We start from the raw sequence: 18,384 nt of genomic DNA on the forward strand, positions 1-18,384 counted from the left end.
ATTACAGTAACGCAAGTAAATGTAATTCGTTACTTTCTCTGAAAAGGAGTCAGTGTGTGTGTGTGTGTGTGTGTGTGTGTGTGTGTGAACCATGAGTGAAATTGTGTGTAGAACACTCACACAGCTTCAGAAAACATAATGATTAACTCTGGCATCATAGCAATAGCTTAATTTGCTATAATGACCTCAATTTTCCCTGTAGGCTGAACAGTGTCCTCAAAAGCACAGACATGCAAAATGGCTTTGAGGCCTGACAACACAAAATAATTGTTTTTAAGCTTTATCAGCATGAAAAAAAAAATATATATATATTTTTTATTGTGTCTTTTTATTTCAATAGTGTGCTCATCTTCAAAATATCAGTTCTAAAAGCTGTTTTTTACTCCATTCTCCATGAGAATTACTCTCCACAAGGGCTTTCAGTAATTATGCCCCCACTCACCTGTTTTCCTGTTGCATGTTATTTTGCCCCAGGCATATTAAAGTCTACAAAAGTGGAGAAATTGTCCAACCCTTCTTTCTTTGCAGGAAAAGTGTGAGATTGTAATTTTTCATGGTCTCTCTTTCTGTCTCTCTGTATGTTTGTGTAAAGTGATGGGATTTTTTCTTTGGTTTTGGGTGGGGGTATTTATTGTTGAGATGACAAGGGTTTGTGGTGCAGGCCTGTCCTGTGGTCTGCAGGGCAGATCTGTTTCAGAAAGCCTGTATAAAGAGGGAGATGTGATAATTGGTGGTCTCTTTCCAGTTCATGTTGAAGCACCAGAACCTGATCATGCTTTCACTCATATACACCATGGTTCTCGCTGCCAGGGGTGAGTATAAAATTAGTATTGAAATGAACTAAAAGGGAGAGCTGTAGAGAAGCCATTTACACATTTTGAATGCAACAATTTTATGTAGTTTTTAAGGGATTTTGCTAACTACAATTTACCTAAAAAAAATAAAGTGGAAAAAAATAATCTGGCATATAATGATTTTTTTATTTTTTTTATTAATTTTTATTTATCAATTTGATTGAATGCCATCAGTTAAATTATATTTTCTACCAGTTAATTTAGATAAAGCACAACTGGGCTATTTTATATTTTTACAGTGTATATTTTAATATAATGTCAAGAATCTTCTTGGGGAAAATACTACAATATGTCTCTCATTAAACTTTACATTTTTTGTTTTCCCTTAGTGTTGACCTTCGCTCATACCGCTGGCTCAAATCTATGATTTTCACAGTGGAGGAGATTAATCGGGACCCTGTACTGCTTTCAAACATTACTCTGGGGTACCTGGTAGCTGACACTTGCCTAGCTGAGGGCACAACACTGAGAGCGGCTTTATCTCTGGTTACGGGGCAGGAGGAGAGAGTGTTGGGAGCAGAATGCAACAAGGCCCCAGTTGTGCCTGTCATTATTGGTGACGCTCGTTCCTCTTCCTCAATAGTGGTGGCTGACACGCTGGGAGTGTTTGATATCCCCATGGTAAAATGAGGTGTTCTGTATTTTACAGATGTGATTTACATATTTATTATATTGTTTTTGACCAACAATTTCAGTAATCAGAAATTCATACATTTCAGTTAAATGCTTGTCTTTCTGCTTCATCTGCACAGGTGAGTTATTTTGCATCCTGTGCTTGTCTCAGTGACAGTCGCAGATTTCACTCTTTCCTGCGCACTGTTCCCAGTGATGCTTTCCAGGCCAAGGCTATGGCCCGTCTGCTGCACCTGCTGGGCTGGACCTGGGTGGGGGTAGTTGCAGGAGACGATGAATATGGTAAAAGTGGCTCGCAGCTGCTTTTGAAAGAACTTGAAAATACAGGCATCTGTGTGGACTATGTGGAAGTTATTCCTAAATCACATTCCCAAAGCCGGATCAGGCGGATTGTGGAGAGGATCCAGAGTTCCACAGCTCATGTTGTGGTAACATTTGCCATTGGCCCAGACCTTGAAGTTGTGTTCAAGGAAGTTGTGGTGCAGAATGTGAGCAACAAGCAGTGGATAGCTACAGAGGCCTGGAGCACCTCTATTCAGTATTCTGTCCCAGCAAGCATTCCTCTCCTGGCCGGTACAATCGGCTTTGCCTTGCGTCGGGCTGATATTCAGGGTCTTGGTGCTTTTCTTGCCCAGCTGAACCCTGTGAAGCAGCCAAATGAACCATTTGTAAAAGATGTTTGGGAAGAAATTTTTGGATGCTTGCTGGCACAGGACTGGCAGCCTTCATCTAAGAGACCAAAGTGCACAGGCTCAGAGAATGTGGAGAAACATGGTCGCATCTACACAGATGTTTCACAGCTGAGAGTCACTTACAATGTGTATAAGGCTGTGTATGCTATTGCCAATGCTATTCACAACATGATGACCTGTCAGCCTGGTAGAGGGCCATTTGAAGATGGAGAATGTCCTGATGTGACCCGAATAAACCCCAGACAGGTACAGATAGAAGGGGAGTCTTAAAATATTCATTTTAAATAATATTTAAATTTCTTAAAATAACAAATGTATAATATATTTTTGTTATAAAATAAAAAATAATATATACATGTTTTTTATTTTATTTTGTCTACATTAACAACTTTTAGATGTAGAATTGCTACTTTAATTTTAATAGCGTTAACTTTTATTTATTTTTTTAAATATATTTACTGTTACATGTTCTATCATCTTTCCTTTCACAGCTTCTGCACTACTTAAATGCAGTAAACTTCACAACACCAGTGGGTGAGCTGTTCTATTTTGAAGATAATGGTGAGCCATCTGCCTCTTATGACATTATGAACTGGCATGTCGAGGAAAGTGGAGCAGTGAATTTCATCCAGATTGGACAGTTTGATGGAGCCAAAGGACCAGGCCAGGAGCTGAGCATAAACCTTGAAAAAGTTGTTTGGGGAGGAGGCTGGGCTGACCAGGTAAGTGATTTGATTTTTATTTATTTATTCTCTCTACAGCAGCCACCAAAAAACAGGATTTGGACACTTAAGCCATTATATAAGAATGTTATATTAAATAACAAAAAATCAAACCAAGTAGCATTTATTTTTATAATATCAGCAAAGTCGAAAACAAACAAATAAATAAATAAATACAGATTTATTTGTAGATTGTAATTTTGCAAAACATTATTTTAAATAAAAAAATGCATGCAAATTTTATTTTTAAAGCTTAATAAAAATGTTGTGTTACTTTTGTTGTATGTGAGGTGTATATTGTATTATCCTGTGCATTAATCCTACTCCTGTTATTCTGTAATTTCACTATTCAGAAAACATTAATTTATACATTTTTGTGAGTGTGTCCATTATCAGACTTTCTTTCTCAATCATTCAGGTTCCTGTATCTGTGTGCAGTGCAAGCTGTCTTCCAGGCACTAGAAAGGCTGTACAAAAAGGAAAACCTGTCTGTTGTTTTGACTGTCTCCCTTGTGCAGCAGGGGAAATCAGCAATATGACAGGTATTAATAACCCCTGTACATAAATTCATTTAAATAATTCCAAGAATGCCATTGTGTATCATGATTCACAAGTTAAGAACTTCTGGTCTTTCAAATGTAAGACCACACTTAGAATGTGCAATGTCTTTATCTGTATCATAATGTTCTTTAGACTCTACAGTGTGTATGAGATGTCCTGAGAGGTTCTGGTCAAACAATGAAAGAACAAAGTGTATCCCAAAGGTTGTGGAGTTTCTGTCCCTGCAAGATACCATGGGAATTGTCCTGACAGTCTTATCTGTCACCGGGGCGACACTGACCACAACTATTCTGGCAGCTTTTTTCCATCATCGTGACACACCCCTCATACGGGCCAACAACTCAGAGCTGAGCTTTCTGCTATTGGTATCGCTCACCCTTTGCTTCCTGTGTGCACTAGTTTTTATTGGCCGCCCTGCGCCGTGGAACTGCATGCTACGTCACACCTGGTTTGGAATCAGCTTTGTGATCTGCATTGCCTGTGTCCTCAGTAAGACTGTGGTGGTTTTAGTGGCTTTCCGGGCCACTCTACCTGGATCTAACTTGATGCAGTACTTTGGGCCCATCCAGCAGAGGGCAGGCATCTTCATTTGCACGCTGGTTCAGATTGTCATATGTTTACTGTGGCTGCTGCTGGCTCCCCCTCTGCCCACAGAGAGTGCAGGAGGTGAGCTTGGTGCTCGAGTGATCCTGCAGTGCACGGTGGGATCTGTTGTGGGGTTTGTACTAGTACTGGGGTACATCGGTCTGTTAGCAGTGGTCTGCTTCCTGCTGGCCTTCTTTGCTCGAAAACTCCCAGGCAATTTCAATGAAGCTAAATTCATTACTTTCAGCATGCTGATCTTCTGTGCTGTGTGGATTGCATTTGTGCCAGCCTACGTCAGCTCACCGGGGAAGTACACCGTAGCTGTGGAGATTTTCGCCATTTTGGCTTCCAGTTATGGCCTGTTGCTGTGTATATTCACCCCAAAATGTTATATTATTCTACTTAAACCTGAGAAAAATACAAAAAAGAACATGATGGCTAGATAAAGTTTACAAATCACAGACATGATTTGGCAACAATTTTCCTGAGAGCAATATATAACTATATTAGACATTTGCATATTATCACTATAACAACAACAAAAATGTGCACTAATCAGTTTAATGAAACATTCTAACTGAAATATTAGAGATGTTTTGCTTGAATAGTTTTATATGTGTATTTTGATGCACTGTGTCTCAGTAAATAATGATTATAATATGAAAAAAACCTACCAAAAAAAGTTTATTAATACACATTTGAATGATTTTTAGAATATATAAATAAATAAATCTGAAAATAAATAAATAAGTAAATACATTCAAATAGGCTCTTACCTCTTTACTGCAGACTTGGCCCATTCCTCTTCCAGATCACTGATAATCTTTTGTTTTCATTGTGCCACTGCTTTCTTCAGATTCAGTCAAATATTTTCAATGAGAATTAAATCTGAAGACAGAACAGGATACTTAAGAACATTACGAATGATCCCTGAAGAACCAAGCTTAAGTAGATTTGGATGTATACTTTAGGATGGCTGTCCTGCAGGAAAGCCAATCGATCATCAAGCTTCAGTTTCTGCATTGATGGCATCACAGTCTTTGCCAAAATGGCCTGATAACAATCACCCATGCAGTCAAGATTATCACTTCTGCCAACAGCAATGCAGCCCCATAGAAAGACTGGTCCATCTCCATATTTGACAATTGGAGATGGTGTTCTTCTGCTTATAAGCTTCGGCTTTTTTTGCATCAGACATACCACTGATCCAAAAAGTTCTACTTTCATTCCATAAAGCTTTCTTCCCGAACTCCACAGGTCTATACACATTTACACACATTTACAGACTCCTGCCTGCGGGTGTCGCTGTTGGACAGTGTTTTCTCTACTTCCTGTTGGCCTTCTGTAGCAAATTGTAGCTCCCCGTGTAGCTGTTTTTATTTTATTTTTTCTCTAGAATCTTTATCTTACTATCACTCTCTGTTTTTTAAAGTGGTAAAATATAACTGAATTCACACCATATTTCTGATATTATCGATCAATCTTATCAGATTAACTTTGATCATTCACTTTTATTTTATATCCGTGAGTGCAGTACACCTGCAAAGCGTTAGCACTCGTTAGCTTGTCATTAGCGTTTTTATTCGAACCTATCGCTGTTTTCTTTTCTCCTCTCCCTCGCTCCAGTTTTTCACAAGTTCATCAAAAAAACGCAGTAAGAATATTTCATCAAGCACGGTGAGTAATGGCTTCTCCCGTCATTGTTACTTGCACCCTTTGCCACATGTACAGTTTATCTATCTCTGTCGCTGATGAGGGATTCACATGTGATAAATGCAGGGAAATAGTTAGGCTGACAGAGAAGATTTCAGAATTAGAGACACGCATCCAAACTTTAATTGAGGACAGTAAGAATGTTAGGGCTCTAGATACGGCTTTGGATGCGTCTAGCTCAGGGATTCCTGTACATTGTTCGGTTCCGGAAACAGAGCCCCTGCAGCAGGGCAACTGGGTGACGGTGAGGCAGCGTAGTCGTGGGTCAAAACACCGCTCTTCTGTTCCGATCAAAACATTAAACAGGTTCTCCCCACTCAGTGATGCACCCACTGAGAAACCTGATGAAAGTGCTCTAGTTATTGGTGATTCTATTGTACGGAACGTGAATATAGAGACACCAGCCACCATAGTCAAATGTTTACCGGGAGCCAGAGCGCCTGACATCTTGGCAAATTTAAAAGTGCTGGCTAATGCTAAACGTAAATACAGTAAGATTGTTATTCATGCCGGCGCTAATGATGTTCGACTTCGCCAGTCGGAGATCACTAAAAATAACATTAAAGAGGTGTGTGAACTTGCAAGCACGATGTCAGACACTGTAATATGCTCTGGTCCCCTCCCTGCTTACCGTGGTGATGAGATGCATAGCAGATTGTCATCATTCAATGGCTGGATGTCTAAGTGGTGCCTACAGAATAACATAGGTTTCATAGACAATTGGACGAGCTTTTGGGGCAGACCTGACCTGTTTAAAAGAGATGGTCTTCATCCCTCCTGGGGTGGCGCCACTCTTCTCTCTAGAAATATGACAAATAGTCTTAGTGTTTATACTTGACTAACTGGGGCCCAGGTCAGGAAGCAGACAGACTGGCTAAACCGACCGTCTGCTAGCTGCATCCCGTCACAGAGGTCAGTTAATTCTCAGCACATAGAGACTTTTTCACCTAGATATCACACTATAGAGACTGTGTCTGTTCCCCGAACTAGAAAAAACAAAAAACGTCCGAACCAAGTTAAGATTAACAATTTAATTGAGGTTCAACAAATAAAAAACAGAAGTAATATGGATAAACAAATGATAAAGCTTGGCTTATTGAATATCAGATCCCTTTCAACCAAAACACTTTTTGTAAATAATATGATCACTGATCATAATATAGATGTACTCTGTTTGACAGAAACCTGGCTAAAACCTGATGATTACATTATTTTAAATGAGTCCACCCCCCAAGATTACTGTTATAAACATGAGCCACGTCTAAAAGGCAAAGGTGGAGGTGTTGCTTCAATTTATAACAACGTTTTCAGGATTTCTCAGAGGGCAGGCTACAAGTATAACTCGTTTGAAGTAATGGTGCTTCATATAACATTATCCAGAGAAACAAATGTTAATGATAAATCCCCTGATATGTTTGTACTGGCTACTGTATACAGGCCACCAGGGCACCATACATACTTTATTAAAGAGTTTGGTGATTTTACATCCGAGTTAGTTCTGACTGCAGATAAAGTTTTAATAGTTGGTGATTTTAATATCCATGTTGATAATGAAAACGATGCATTGGGATCAGCATTTATAGACATTCTGAACTCTATTGGTGTTAGACAACACGTTTCAGGACCTACTCATTGTCGAAATCATACTCTAGATTTAATACTGTCACATGGAATTGATGTTGATGGTGTTGAAATTATTCAGCCAAGTGATGATATCTCAGATCATTATTTAGTACTTTGCAAAATTCATATAGCCAAAATTGTAAATTCTACTTCTTGTTACAAGTATGGAAGAACCATCACTTCTAACACAAAAGACTGCTTTTTAAGTTATCCTCCTGATGTATCCAAATTCCTTAGCATATCCAAAACCTCAGAACAACTTGATGATGTAACAGAAACTATGGACTCTCTCTTTTCTAGCACTTTAAATAAAGTTGCTCCTTTACGCTTAAGGAAGGTTAAGGAAAACAGTTTGACACCATGGTATAATGAGCATACTCGCACCCTAAAGAGAGCAGTCCGAAAAATGGAGCGCAACTGGAGGAAAACAAAACTAGAGTTATTTCGTATTGCTTGGCGGGAAAGTAACATATCCTACAGAAAAGCATTAAAAACTGCTAGATCCGATTACTTTTCTTCTCTTTCAGAAGAAAACAAACATAACCCCAGGTATTTATTCAATAGAGTGGCTAAATTAACGAAAAACAAAGCCTCAACAAGTGTTGACATTTCCCAACACCACAGCACTAATGACTTTATGAACTACTTTACTTCTAAAATCGATACTATTAGAGATAAAATTGCAACCATTCAGCCGTCAGCTACAGTATCACATCAGACAGTGCACTATAGACCCCCTGAGGAACAGTTCCACTCATTCTCTACCATAGGAGAGGAAGAATTGTATAAACTTGTTAAATCATCTAAACCAACAACATGTATGTTAGACCCTATACCATCTAAGCTCCTAAAAGAGGTGCTTCCAGAAGTCATAGATCCTCTTCTGACTATTATTAATTCCTCATTGTCATTAGGATATGTCCCCAAAACCTTCAAACTGGCTGTTATTAAGCCTCTCATCAAAAAACCACAACTTGACCCCAAAGAACTAGTTAATTATAGACCAATCTCGAATCTCCCTTTTCTGTCCAAGATACTAGAAAAGGTGGTATCCACACAATTATATACCTTCTTGGAGAAAAATGGTATATGTGAGGATTTCCAGTCAGGATTTAGACCGTATCATAGTACTGAGACTGCTCTCCTTAGAGTTACAAATGATCTGCTCTTATCATCTGATCGTGGGTGTATCTCTCTATTAGTTTTATTGGATCTTAGTGCTGCGTTTGACACAATTGACCACAACATTCTTTTGCATAGACTTGAACACTTTGTTGGCATCAGTGGAAGTGCATTAGCATGGTTTAAATCGTACTTATATGACCGCCATCAGTTCGTAGCAGTGAATGAAGATGTATCCTATCGATCACAAGTGCAGTATGGAGTACCTCAAGGCTCAGTACTAGGGCCGCTACTCTTCACGCTTTATATGTTACCCTTGGGAGATATCATCAGGAAACATGGTGTTAGCTTTCACTGTTATGCTGATGATACTCAGCTCTATATTTCTTCGCAGCCCGGTGAAACACACCAATTTGAAAAACGAATGGATTGCATAGTCGATATAAAAAACTGGATGACGAGTAATTTCTTACTGCTAAATTCTGAAAAAACAGAGGTGTTAATTATAGGACCTAAAAACTCCGCTTGTAATAACCTAGAACACTGTCTAAGACTTGATGGTTGCTCTGTCAATTCTTCGTCATCAGTTAGGAACCTAGGTGTGCTATTTGATCGCAATCTTTCCTTAGAAAGCCACGTTTCTAGCATTTGTAAAACTGCATTTTTCCATCTCAAAAATATATCTAAATTACGGCCTATGCTCTCAATGTCAAATGCAGAAATGTTAATCCATGCATTTATGATCTCAAGGTTAGATTATTGTAATGCTTTATTGAGTGGTTGTTCTGCACGCTTAGTAAAAAAACTACAGCTAGCCCAAAATGCAGCAGCAAGAGTTCTTACTAGAACCAGGAAGTATGACCATATTAGCCCGGTCCTGTCAACGCTGCACTGGCTCCCTATCAAGCATCGCATAGATTTTAAAATATTGCTTATTACTTATAAAGCCCTGAATCTACAGCGATATCGTTGTCTTGATTGCAAATAAATGCACAGACACTATTTAACTGAACAGAGATGACATAACTGTCATAACTGAATCCAATGATGAACTGCCTTTAACTATCATTTTTGCATTATTGACACTGTTTTCCTAATGAATGTTGTTCAGTTGCTTTGACGCAATGTATTTTGTTTAAAGCGCTATATAAATAAAGGTGACTTTGACTTTGACTTTGACCATATTCAAGTCACCCTTTTTATGTACTGTTTGGTCAAGAGTGGCAAGATGTCCCGAAATGAAGGCCACATGTTTCTAGTATTCTTCTTAAACTCATTCATTGAAATTAATTTTTTTTCTCCTCCGTTTACTAGGTCATTTTGCAAGCATTTGGATTTAAACCGAGTTTTATTTTTTATTTATAAATGTTCCTGTATCCATTAACTTTCTAATGTAATAAAACAATTAGTTGTCTATAGCTTTTGTGAGAGCTCTTTTGACTTGGCCATGAATAATGAATAAATATGAATAAATCAATAATTGTGACATAGCTGTATTACAAAAAATAACCTACAGTATGACTCAAAAACATGACTTAGATCCATGGAATTTTGCCAATTTTGGTTGCTCAGGTGTAGTGACATTTCATTGACTGAATCAATCAAATACCCCTAGATGGATCCAATGATTTATTTTTGACCAGAAGTTTGATTTTCGATGGGATTTCCTCCCATCTATGCTGATTAGGTACCTAACATTACTACTTTAGTGTGTCGGGTAAAAAGTGTATAAGTATATACATTATAAACTAACTATCTACAGTTATAAATAAAGTTTTAAGTATAGTATATAGACAATAAAAAAACAATCTAGATGTTAACATGTCACCTTTAGGAACACACACATACACTCCTCTAAAAACATTGTTATTTATCTGTTTTTATTTTTCTTGAGTATTTTGAATGTTTGTGCTTTTTTTATTTGAATTAATTTACTTGAAATTTTATCTTCAATGTGCTTTCCGCAATAATTCAATTCAGTATAGCTGAACAGTATAGCTAACTTATTTTTAATAATTTTATTTTTTCCTTTAAATCCAGCTTTCTTATTAGGGTTTATCCCATTCCAGTTTCTCGTCTTATAAAAATAATGGTTGCACTTTATTTTACAGTACGTGTACTTACATGTACTTATAGTGTACTTACAGTGTATTTATCTAAGAAAGTTCTGGTAATACAAGGTAAATACATGGGGTAGGGTTAGGCTTAGGGGTAGGTTCAGGGTTAGTACCTAGTTATTACATAGTTATTGTAATTATTATAATAAGTACATAGTATGTACGTGGGGAAAAGGACTGTAAAATAAAGTGCTACCAAAATAATTAATTCAATGTAAATACTCTAAAAAAATTATTTAGTGTATTTTATTGATGTGTCCATTTCTCAGCTGCAATAAAAACACTACTGTATTGTAAGTGGAGTTACTGACAGCACACAGTTGACAATTAAATTATCACTCTTCATAGTGGTATGGCCAAACAGAACATTTACTTGCAAAGGGTTGAGTGATATGGCAAAAACATATTCTACAACAGTTCTTTCTGGTCCTCAAATCTAATTTGCTGAAAAGAGTGTGATATTCGAGTGATATCAGAACTCCAACAACCGTTTCACCGTTTGTAATCTTATCACTCCACTTGTAGTACTTCTTACAGTGAGTGTCATGGTGGATGCCAAAACCGGTATCATTTCATAAATATTACTGTTTTTGTGTCACGAATGTAGTTTTACGTAGCTTTCAGGTGAAAATGTACTTGCTTATAATTCAAATATGCAGTTTTTTAATACCAATAATGTCTATTTTAAAATTTGCTTAAACATTCTGTGCTCATGAAGCCGCCCAAGAGTGCCTCACCTCGGCCAGATCTTCTGGAATTTACCACTGGGTCAGATGTCTCTGTTGTGGTTAAACATGAGATGTAATTAGTTTTGTGTAAATCTAATGGACAGTCTTTGGTCTCATTAATCTATTATTTGTTCCAGAGAAGATGGTTTTGGCAAAATCCCATGTTTATGTAAATTCAGTGTTGTATATCAGAGCAATGTACTTTTGACTGAATTGCCTAGCAACTTTTATGGCTGTTATTGTTGTTTATTAAATATTATTATTCAATAAATAATATTTAAATTAGATATTATTTTAAATAATAATAGTATTTAATAATAGTGTTTAGCATTGAGAAATGTTCTGTGTTTGTGATGATTTTAGTTTCATTGTTCATTAGATCAGCATCAGATCAGCATCACATTAGCATCATAGATGGTGACAAGAGACTGCTTTTATGAGTGAGTCAGTAGTAAAAACATTTATACTTACAGGTGACATCATAAAAATCTGACTTTTCCAGGTTTTAAGTGCTATAATCAGGTCATCATAAACCACGATTAATCTACCAACCAAGGAAAGTTGAAAAAGATTAACCCAGTAATGAGGGATCTCATTATAATATTTCCGCCCCTTAATCTCTAATTTTTCATCCACGGCACTGTCATTTGATTTCACAAGTGACAACGGTGTAGCATTTGGACCAATCAGACACACAACTATTTGTTATATTTAACAAATAGTCCCTAACGCCCCCTTCACCTAACCAAAGTGCCAACTATAGCCCAATTCGGATGGTAATTGTTTCTCAAGTGGACGTCTGTAAAAAATGTTTTACATATCACCTCAGTGATAAAACTCATGGATTCGGATGGGAACCTCTGTTCTATAGCAACCAAAGACAAACTATCTGATAACACTAGTTTTATGGCTTTAAAGAAATGTGGGTAAAGCAACTCTTACTCAAGTCTCTCTAAAACAGAGACATAATGTCCATAAAACAGGACTTTTCTCAAATTAATTAATAGGAAAACCTTTCTTTTGAATGAACACATATATACTTCAGGTCACTGTGTATGTTGTTACTCTTCTTGTATATTGTTTTTTGTATTGCATACTGTTTTATGCATGCTTATGACAGAACCACTCATTCATGTAATCTTACCTATATGTAATCTAACCTATGCTACGCTAAACTATGTTTACTATCTATGAATTCATCTTCTGATGATTTAAACAAGAGTGTATATTAATTGGTTTAAGAATATTTAGAAATTTTGCATTAAGACTCAACAGGGTTACATATGCAAATTACCATGCTTTCAGACAAAGGACTCTCTCTCCAGTATCTCCAACCTCCCGCTTGAAATTTCAGCCTTTCTCATTAAAAAAGCCCATCCTGAGAGGCGTGAATCTTCTCAGACCTTAAAAGGCTCACGTACAGTTTTGCCCATGTTTTGCTGAGTCTTTTGTCTTCCAGATGAGGATGTGAGCTAGAATGCTTCTAAGGACACCCTAAGCATGTGCCAGACCCTCCTAGGATCTCTCTTAGGTTTTATTTTTATTTAACTTTCCACTGGGAAGAAACTCCTAAGATGTAAACCTACATACAGTGCAAAATACAAAGTTCTAATATGTTATATAGGCATTATTTTTGGTAGAATTCAGCATTTTTATCGAGGAAGGAACAAACGAAAGCTTCAGTCTATTAGTTTTACACATTAGCATTCTTAGTCTCTTTCCCAATGGCAGTGTCTGATATTTGCTAAAAATAGAATGTTTGGAGTCAGTACTGATACTTTTTGCTCTCCTGGTGGGCCTTCCTGCATGTACTATCAAGTCTCTGCAACTTCAATGAGCCAAAAAAAGCTCACGTTACTCATCTCTTCATCAGGTTACACTGGCTACCAGTTAGCTGCTCACATCAAATTCAAGGTACTGATGCTTGCCTACAAGACAACCACTGGCACGGCATCAACATACCTGAACTCACTAGTTCAATCCTATGTGCCCACCAGAAGTTTGCGTTCTAAAAGTGAATGACGCTTTGAGGTGCCATCCCAACGAGGTTCAAAATCACTCTCACAGACCTTTTCCTGGACTGAGCACAGCTGATGGAATGAACTCCCAATCTCAATTTCGAGTCTTTACTCATTTTCAAAAAACATCTAAAGACTCATCTTTTTCGCCAGCACTTAACCAACTAATACTATCATTTACCTTTTCTTTTCTTGTCTATCATATTCTTAAAAAAAATAAAATAAAAAACAAAATAAAAACCTGGCTATGTGTTCTGTGCTAGACTAACTGAGACTTGTCACATCATTTGTATACTGTTGTTGTTCTCTTGTTGGTCTGATTGCTTCTATTTTTCTAATTTGTAAGTCGCTTTGAATAAAAGCGTCTGCTAAATGACTAAATGTAAATGTAAATGTTCTCATCATTGCTTGTTCATATAGAGTCCGTATGGGCTTATATTGTTTTATTCATATGATTTTCATAGCTGTTTTGTGGATATGAGCCAATTTGTTTTTCAGATGAACAGAATTTCCAAACCACACTGTGATTCCGTAGCGAATAAGACTTTCAAGCGTGGTCTGGTAAAAAAACAAAAAAACATGCAAGATATTACTACCCACCCCATACAATCTCAGCCGTCTTAAAAAATTAAAGCCTCTGTTGTAGTTGTGTGCACAGACTGTCAGTGTGTTTTTTCCCAAAAAGAACACTGTAAGATGTCACTTGTTGTATCACTGTGTCTTTAATAATGACAGGCTTGTGTTCAGATACACTTCTTGGGTCAAGGACCATTTCTTGTGTCTTATTTACATTTAACAAAAGATAGTTCTTGTCACACCACTGAATGAAAGTACATATTTCACTATGGTAAGATGATAGGTCCTTGTCTTTATGTAAGAGACTTACATGACAGTGTCATCAGCTTATTTCATGGTATAATTATTAATATATGTGCTTCTGCAATCATTCAGGGATAAAAAAAAAAAACACAGGCGATGAAACACAACCTTGTGTGCTCCTGTGCTGCTATATCTGACTTTGGAAAGTTCAATTCAATTGAAGTTTATTTGTATAGCGCTTTTTACTATACAAATCATTACAAAGCAACTTTACAGAAAATTAAGTTTCTACAATATTTAGTAGTAGCTTGTGGTGACTGTCAGTTTATGTGCATATGACAGTATTTTTCAGAAAACTTTATACAAGACGTAGTCAACCAGATGATGAAAATTATTAACAGCAATTATTATATAATCATCAGCATAACAGTGGAAACTAATCCCATATTTTCTAATAATATTACCAAGGTGCAACATGTATATTGAAAATAGAAGGGGACCTAGTACGCATCCTTGTGGCACTCCATATTTTACTGGTGATAAATGAGATGACTCCCCATTTAAATAAACAAAATGGTAGCGTTCGGACAGGTAGGATCTAAACCATCTTAGAGCCAACCCTTGAATACTTGTATAGTTTTGTAAACGATCTATGAGTATGTCATGATCTATGGTGTCGAATGCAGCACTAAGATCAAGTAAAACTAGCAATGAGATGCAGCCTTGATCTGACGCAAGAAGCAAGTCATTTGTAATTTTAACAAGTGCAGTTTCTGTGCTATGGTGGGGCCTGAAACCTGATTGAAATTCTTCATACAGATAATTATTTTGCAGGAAGGAGCACAATTGAGCAGACACAACCTTTTCTAAAATTGTAGACATAAATGGAAGATTTGAAATAGGCCTATAATTTGCCAGTTCACTAGGATCTAGTTATGGTTTCTTAATAAGAGGCTTAATAACCACCAGCTTAAATGGTTTTGGGACATGACCTAAAGATAACGACGAGTTAATAATGTTGAGAAGCAGTTCTTCTGCTACAGGTAACAACTCTTTCAGTAATTTAGTGGGTACAGGATCTAATAAACATGTTGTTGGTTTAGATGCAGTGATAAGTTGTAAAGCACTGCAGTTTATCTTTGGGTGTGATGGATGAAACTGAAGTATTAGACGCTGTAGAATCTACATTCACTATTGTATTTCTGATGTTATCTATTTTATCAGTGAAGAAATTCATAAAATCATTACTATTAAATGTTGATGGAATATTTGAATCAGGTGGTATCTGGTTTTTTGTTAATTTAGCCACTGTGCTAAACAAAAACCTTGGATTGTTTTGTTTATTTTCAATGAGTTTGTGGATATGCACTTGTTAAAATTACAAATGACCTACTTCTTGCGTCAGATCAAGGCTGCATCTCATTGCTAGTTTTACTTGATCTTAGTGCTGCGTTCAACACCATAGATCATGACATACTCATAGATCGATTACAAACCTATACAGGTATTCAAGGGCAGGGTCTAAGATGGTTTAGATCCTACCTGTCCAATCACTACCATTTTGTTTATTTAAATGGGGAGTCATCTCATTTATCACCAGTAACCCACATGGAAAAAACCTAAATAAACATATATGTTTCAATATAGGTTTTGATATAGGTACATATATGCACGTATATATGCACCTATATGTTCACCTATAATAGTAAATTTAAAACCCATAGCTGCTAGGCAACATAAATAAAAGTCCAAAATGTAGAAATGTACAATATTTATTAACTCAAGATCAATCAAATAGTACAAAACTAAAAATATGAGCTAGGCATCATGTATGATAGTCAAAAATGAGATATGAGCTACAAAATGACCAGATCCTGCCATTAGTTATATAGAAGACATATCTTGTATGTATAGGGCTTATATCTGGATATGAAGAAGCAATACAGGAGACCTATATTTCCTGTATATGCACATATATGCACCTCAATTTTGCCTATATGTGGCATACATACGCATATATGCAGCATATATACGCATATATGCAGCATATAGGCAGTATATATATATGGCATATATGCAGCATATATGCACATATATGCAGCATATATATATTATCATATATGTGCATATATGCAGCATATATGTGCATATACACTGCATATAGGTTTCATATATGCGCATATATCCACATATTGGTTCTTTCCATGTGGGAAAATATGGAGTGCCACAAGGATCCGTCCTAGGTCCCCTTCTATTTTCAATATACATGTTGCCCTTTGGTAATATTATTAGAAAATATGGAATTCGTTTCCACTGTTATGCTGATGATACTCAGCTATATATCTCAACGAGACCAGATGAAACTTCTGGATGACCAATAATTTTCTCCTATTAAATTCGGATAAGACAGAGATATTAGTTATTGGACCAAAAAACAGTACACAGAATCTTGTAGATTACAATTTGCCACTACACGGATGCACTGCTTATTCCTCTACAGTCAGAAATCTGGATGTTATATTAGACAGCATCTTGTCTTTTAAAAATCATATTTCCCATGTTACAAAAACTGCATTCTTCCATCTTAGAAACATTGCCAAGCTACGAAACATGTTACCTGTTTCTGATGCAGAAAAGCTAGTTCATGCATTTATGACCTCTAGACTGGACTATTGTAATGCACTTCTAGATGGTTGTCCTGCATCTTCAATAAATTATGTTTAATTAACAAGATTCGGGAGGAGCACGTCAGATACTTAGCCTAATCAACACAGGTGGACCATAATCAAGTAATCAATCCCATAGTATAAATATTGCTGACTTGTCTCTATCCATTGACGGTTTATCAGCATTGTGGTCCGAATGAATAGCACCATGTCCCAAAATAGAGATTCCTCGTCCGAAGACCCATCCAGTTCTTCTCCAGTCACATCACTGCAGCCAGCCGGCTCTAAGGCCAACCCTACCCGGCGTGGCAACTAAATTGAGCCGGCACGGTACGACACGAGCAGCCACTCGCCTCCCAAGATGCCTAGGCCTACCCTCGCCGCCTCCGCCGAGAACTGCGGCCGACTCCCCCGCATCTTCCTACCGCCCAGCCATGCCTACGATTCCGCCAATCCAAAAATGGATGGTGTCGAGTCTGAGGCAAGCCCTGTCCAAAACTGATGTCATACATTCAAGCAACTTGAATAAGTCCGAACTTTCAAACTTACAAACTAATAACATTTCTCCCCAGTCAAGCCCCAATCCCAAAGAAAGGAAAAAAGAAAGGAGTACCTCGAAATACGCCTCACAGCACTCCACCATCCTCCGCCGCAAGGCCTAGCTCCCAGCAGCTATGAAGCCGCAGCAACAGGCCATCAGCAAGCCTGGGCCGCGCCCCGAATCCTACCACCGGGGTGCCCACGATGTCGGCTGGAACCCAGCCTCCCACCGTGGCTTCCATCCCAACAGCACTGGCTGCCTCCTCCACCCATCTAAGCCCCATCGCATGGAACTTTTAATCCAGACCTTGCAGCCCAGGCAAGCCCTTAGCCGAACTGGTCACCAAATACAGCGCCGCCTCCCACTCCTTCCAGCAACAGGCCAGAGGCTCAAGTTAGCGCTTGGCCGAACTGGCTGTCGCATACAGCCCCGCCTCCCACTCATTCCAGCTCCGAGCCTGCGGCTCACGCTAACGTTTGGCCGAACTGGCTGCCTAACACAGCCCCTCCTCTCGCTCATCCCAGCTTAGGGCCCGTGGCCCAAGCAAACGCCTGGCCAAACTGGCCGCCCAACTCAGCACCGCTGTCCGCTCCTTTCAACTCTGGGCCCGCGGCTCAAGCAAGCGCTTGGCCACAATCGCTGCCAAACACAGCCCCGCCCCCAGTCGCCATCACCACCCTCCTCCAATCGAAATCCCCCTATTCACTCTTCACGGCTACACCAATGCCCGCCCCATCAAACGCTGTCGCCTCTGAACCTCCCCAAGTGACTCACAACATCCGAGCACAGATACTAGCAGGTGCGGACGTAGATCTCTCGTCTCTTCTTTCCTTCCTGCCCACTCCTGATTCAAACCACCAAATAGACTGCGGGAATTTCTCAGTCACGTTAAAAAAATCCAAATCCATAATGAAGTAATCAATCCCATAGTATAAATATTGCTGACTTGTCTCTATCCATTGACGGTTTATCAGCATTGTGGTCCGAATG

The 18,384-nt window shown here is 38.1% G+C and overlaps 1 protein-coding gene across 1 annotated transcript; it reads left to right on the plus strand.

Moving 5' to 3' along the window:
- The first annotated feature begins 639 nt into the window (after positions 1 to 639).
- On the plus strand, positions 640 to 4,623 carry LOC132101890 (extracellular calcium-sensing receptor-like). The gene is made up of 6 exons (XM_059507116.1): positions 640 to 812; positions 1,184 to 1,475; positions 1,607 to 2,425; positions 2,671 to 2,901; positions 3,320 to 3,443; positions 3,595 to 4,623. Exons 1-6 carry the CDS (start codon positions 640 to 642, stop codon positions 4,491 to 4,493), a joined length of 2,538 nt encoding a protein of 845 aa, XP_059363099.1. The 3' UTR covers positions 4,494 to 4,623.
- The last annotated feature ends 13,761 nt before the right edge of the window (positions 4,624 to 18,384 follow it).

Source organism: Carassius carassius, chromosome 23, assembly GCF_963082965.1.
Source record: "Carassius carassius chromosome 23, fCarCar2.1, whole genome shotgun sequence".
NCBI classification, from domain to species: domain Eukaryota; kingdom Metazoa; phylum Chordata; class Actinopteri; order Cypriniformes; family Cyprinidae; genus Carassius; species Carassius carassius.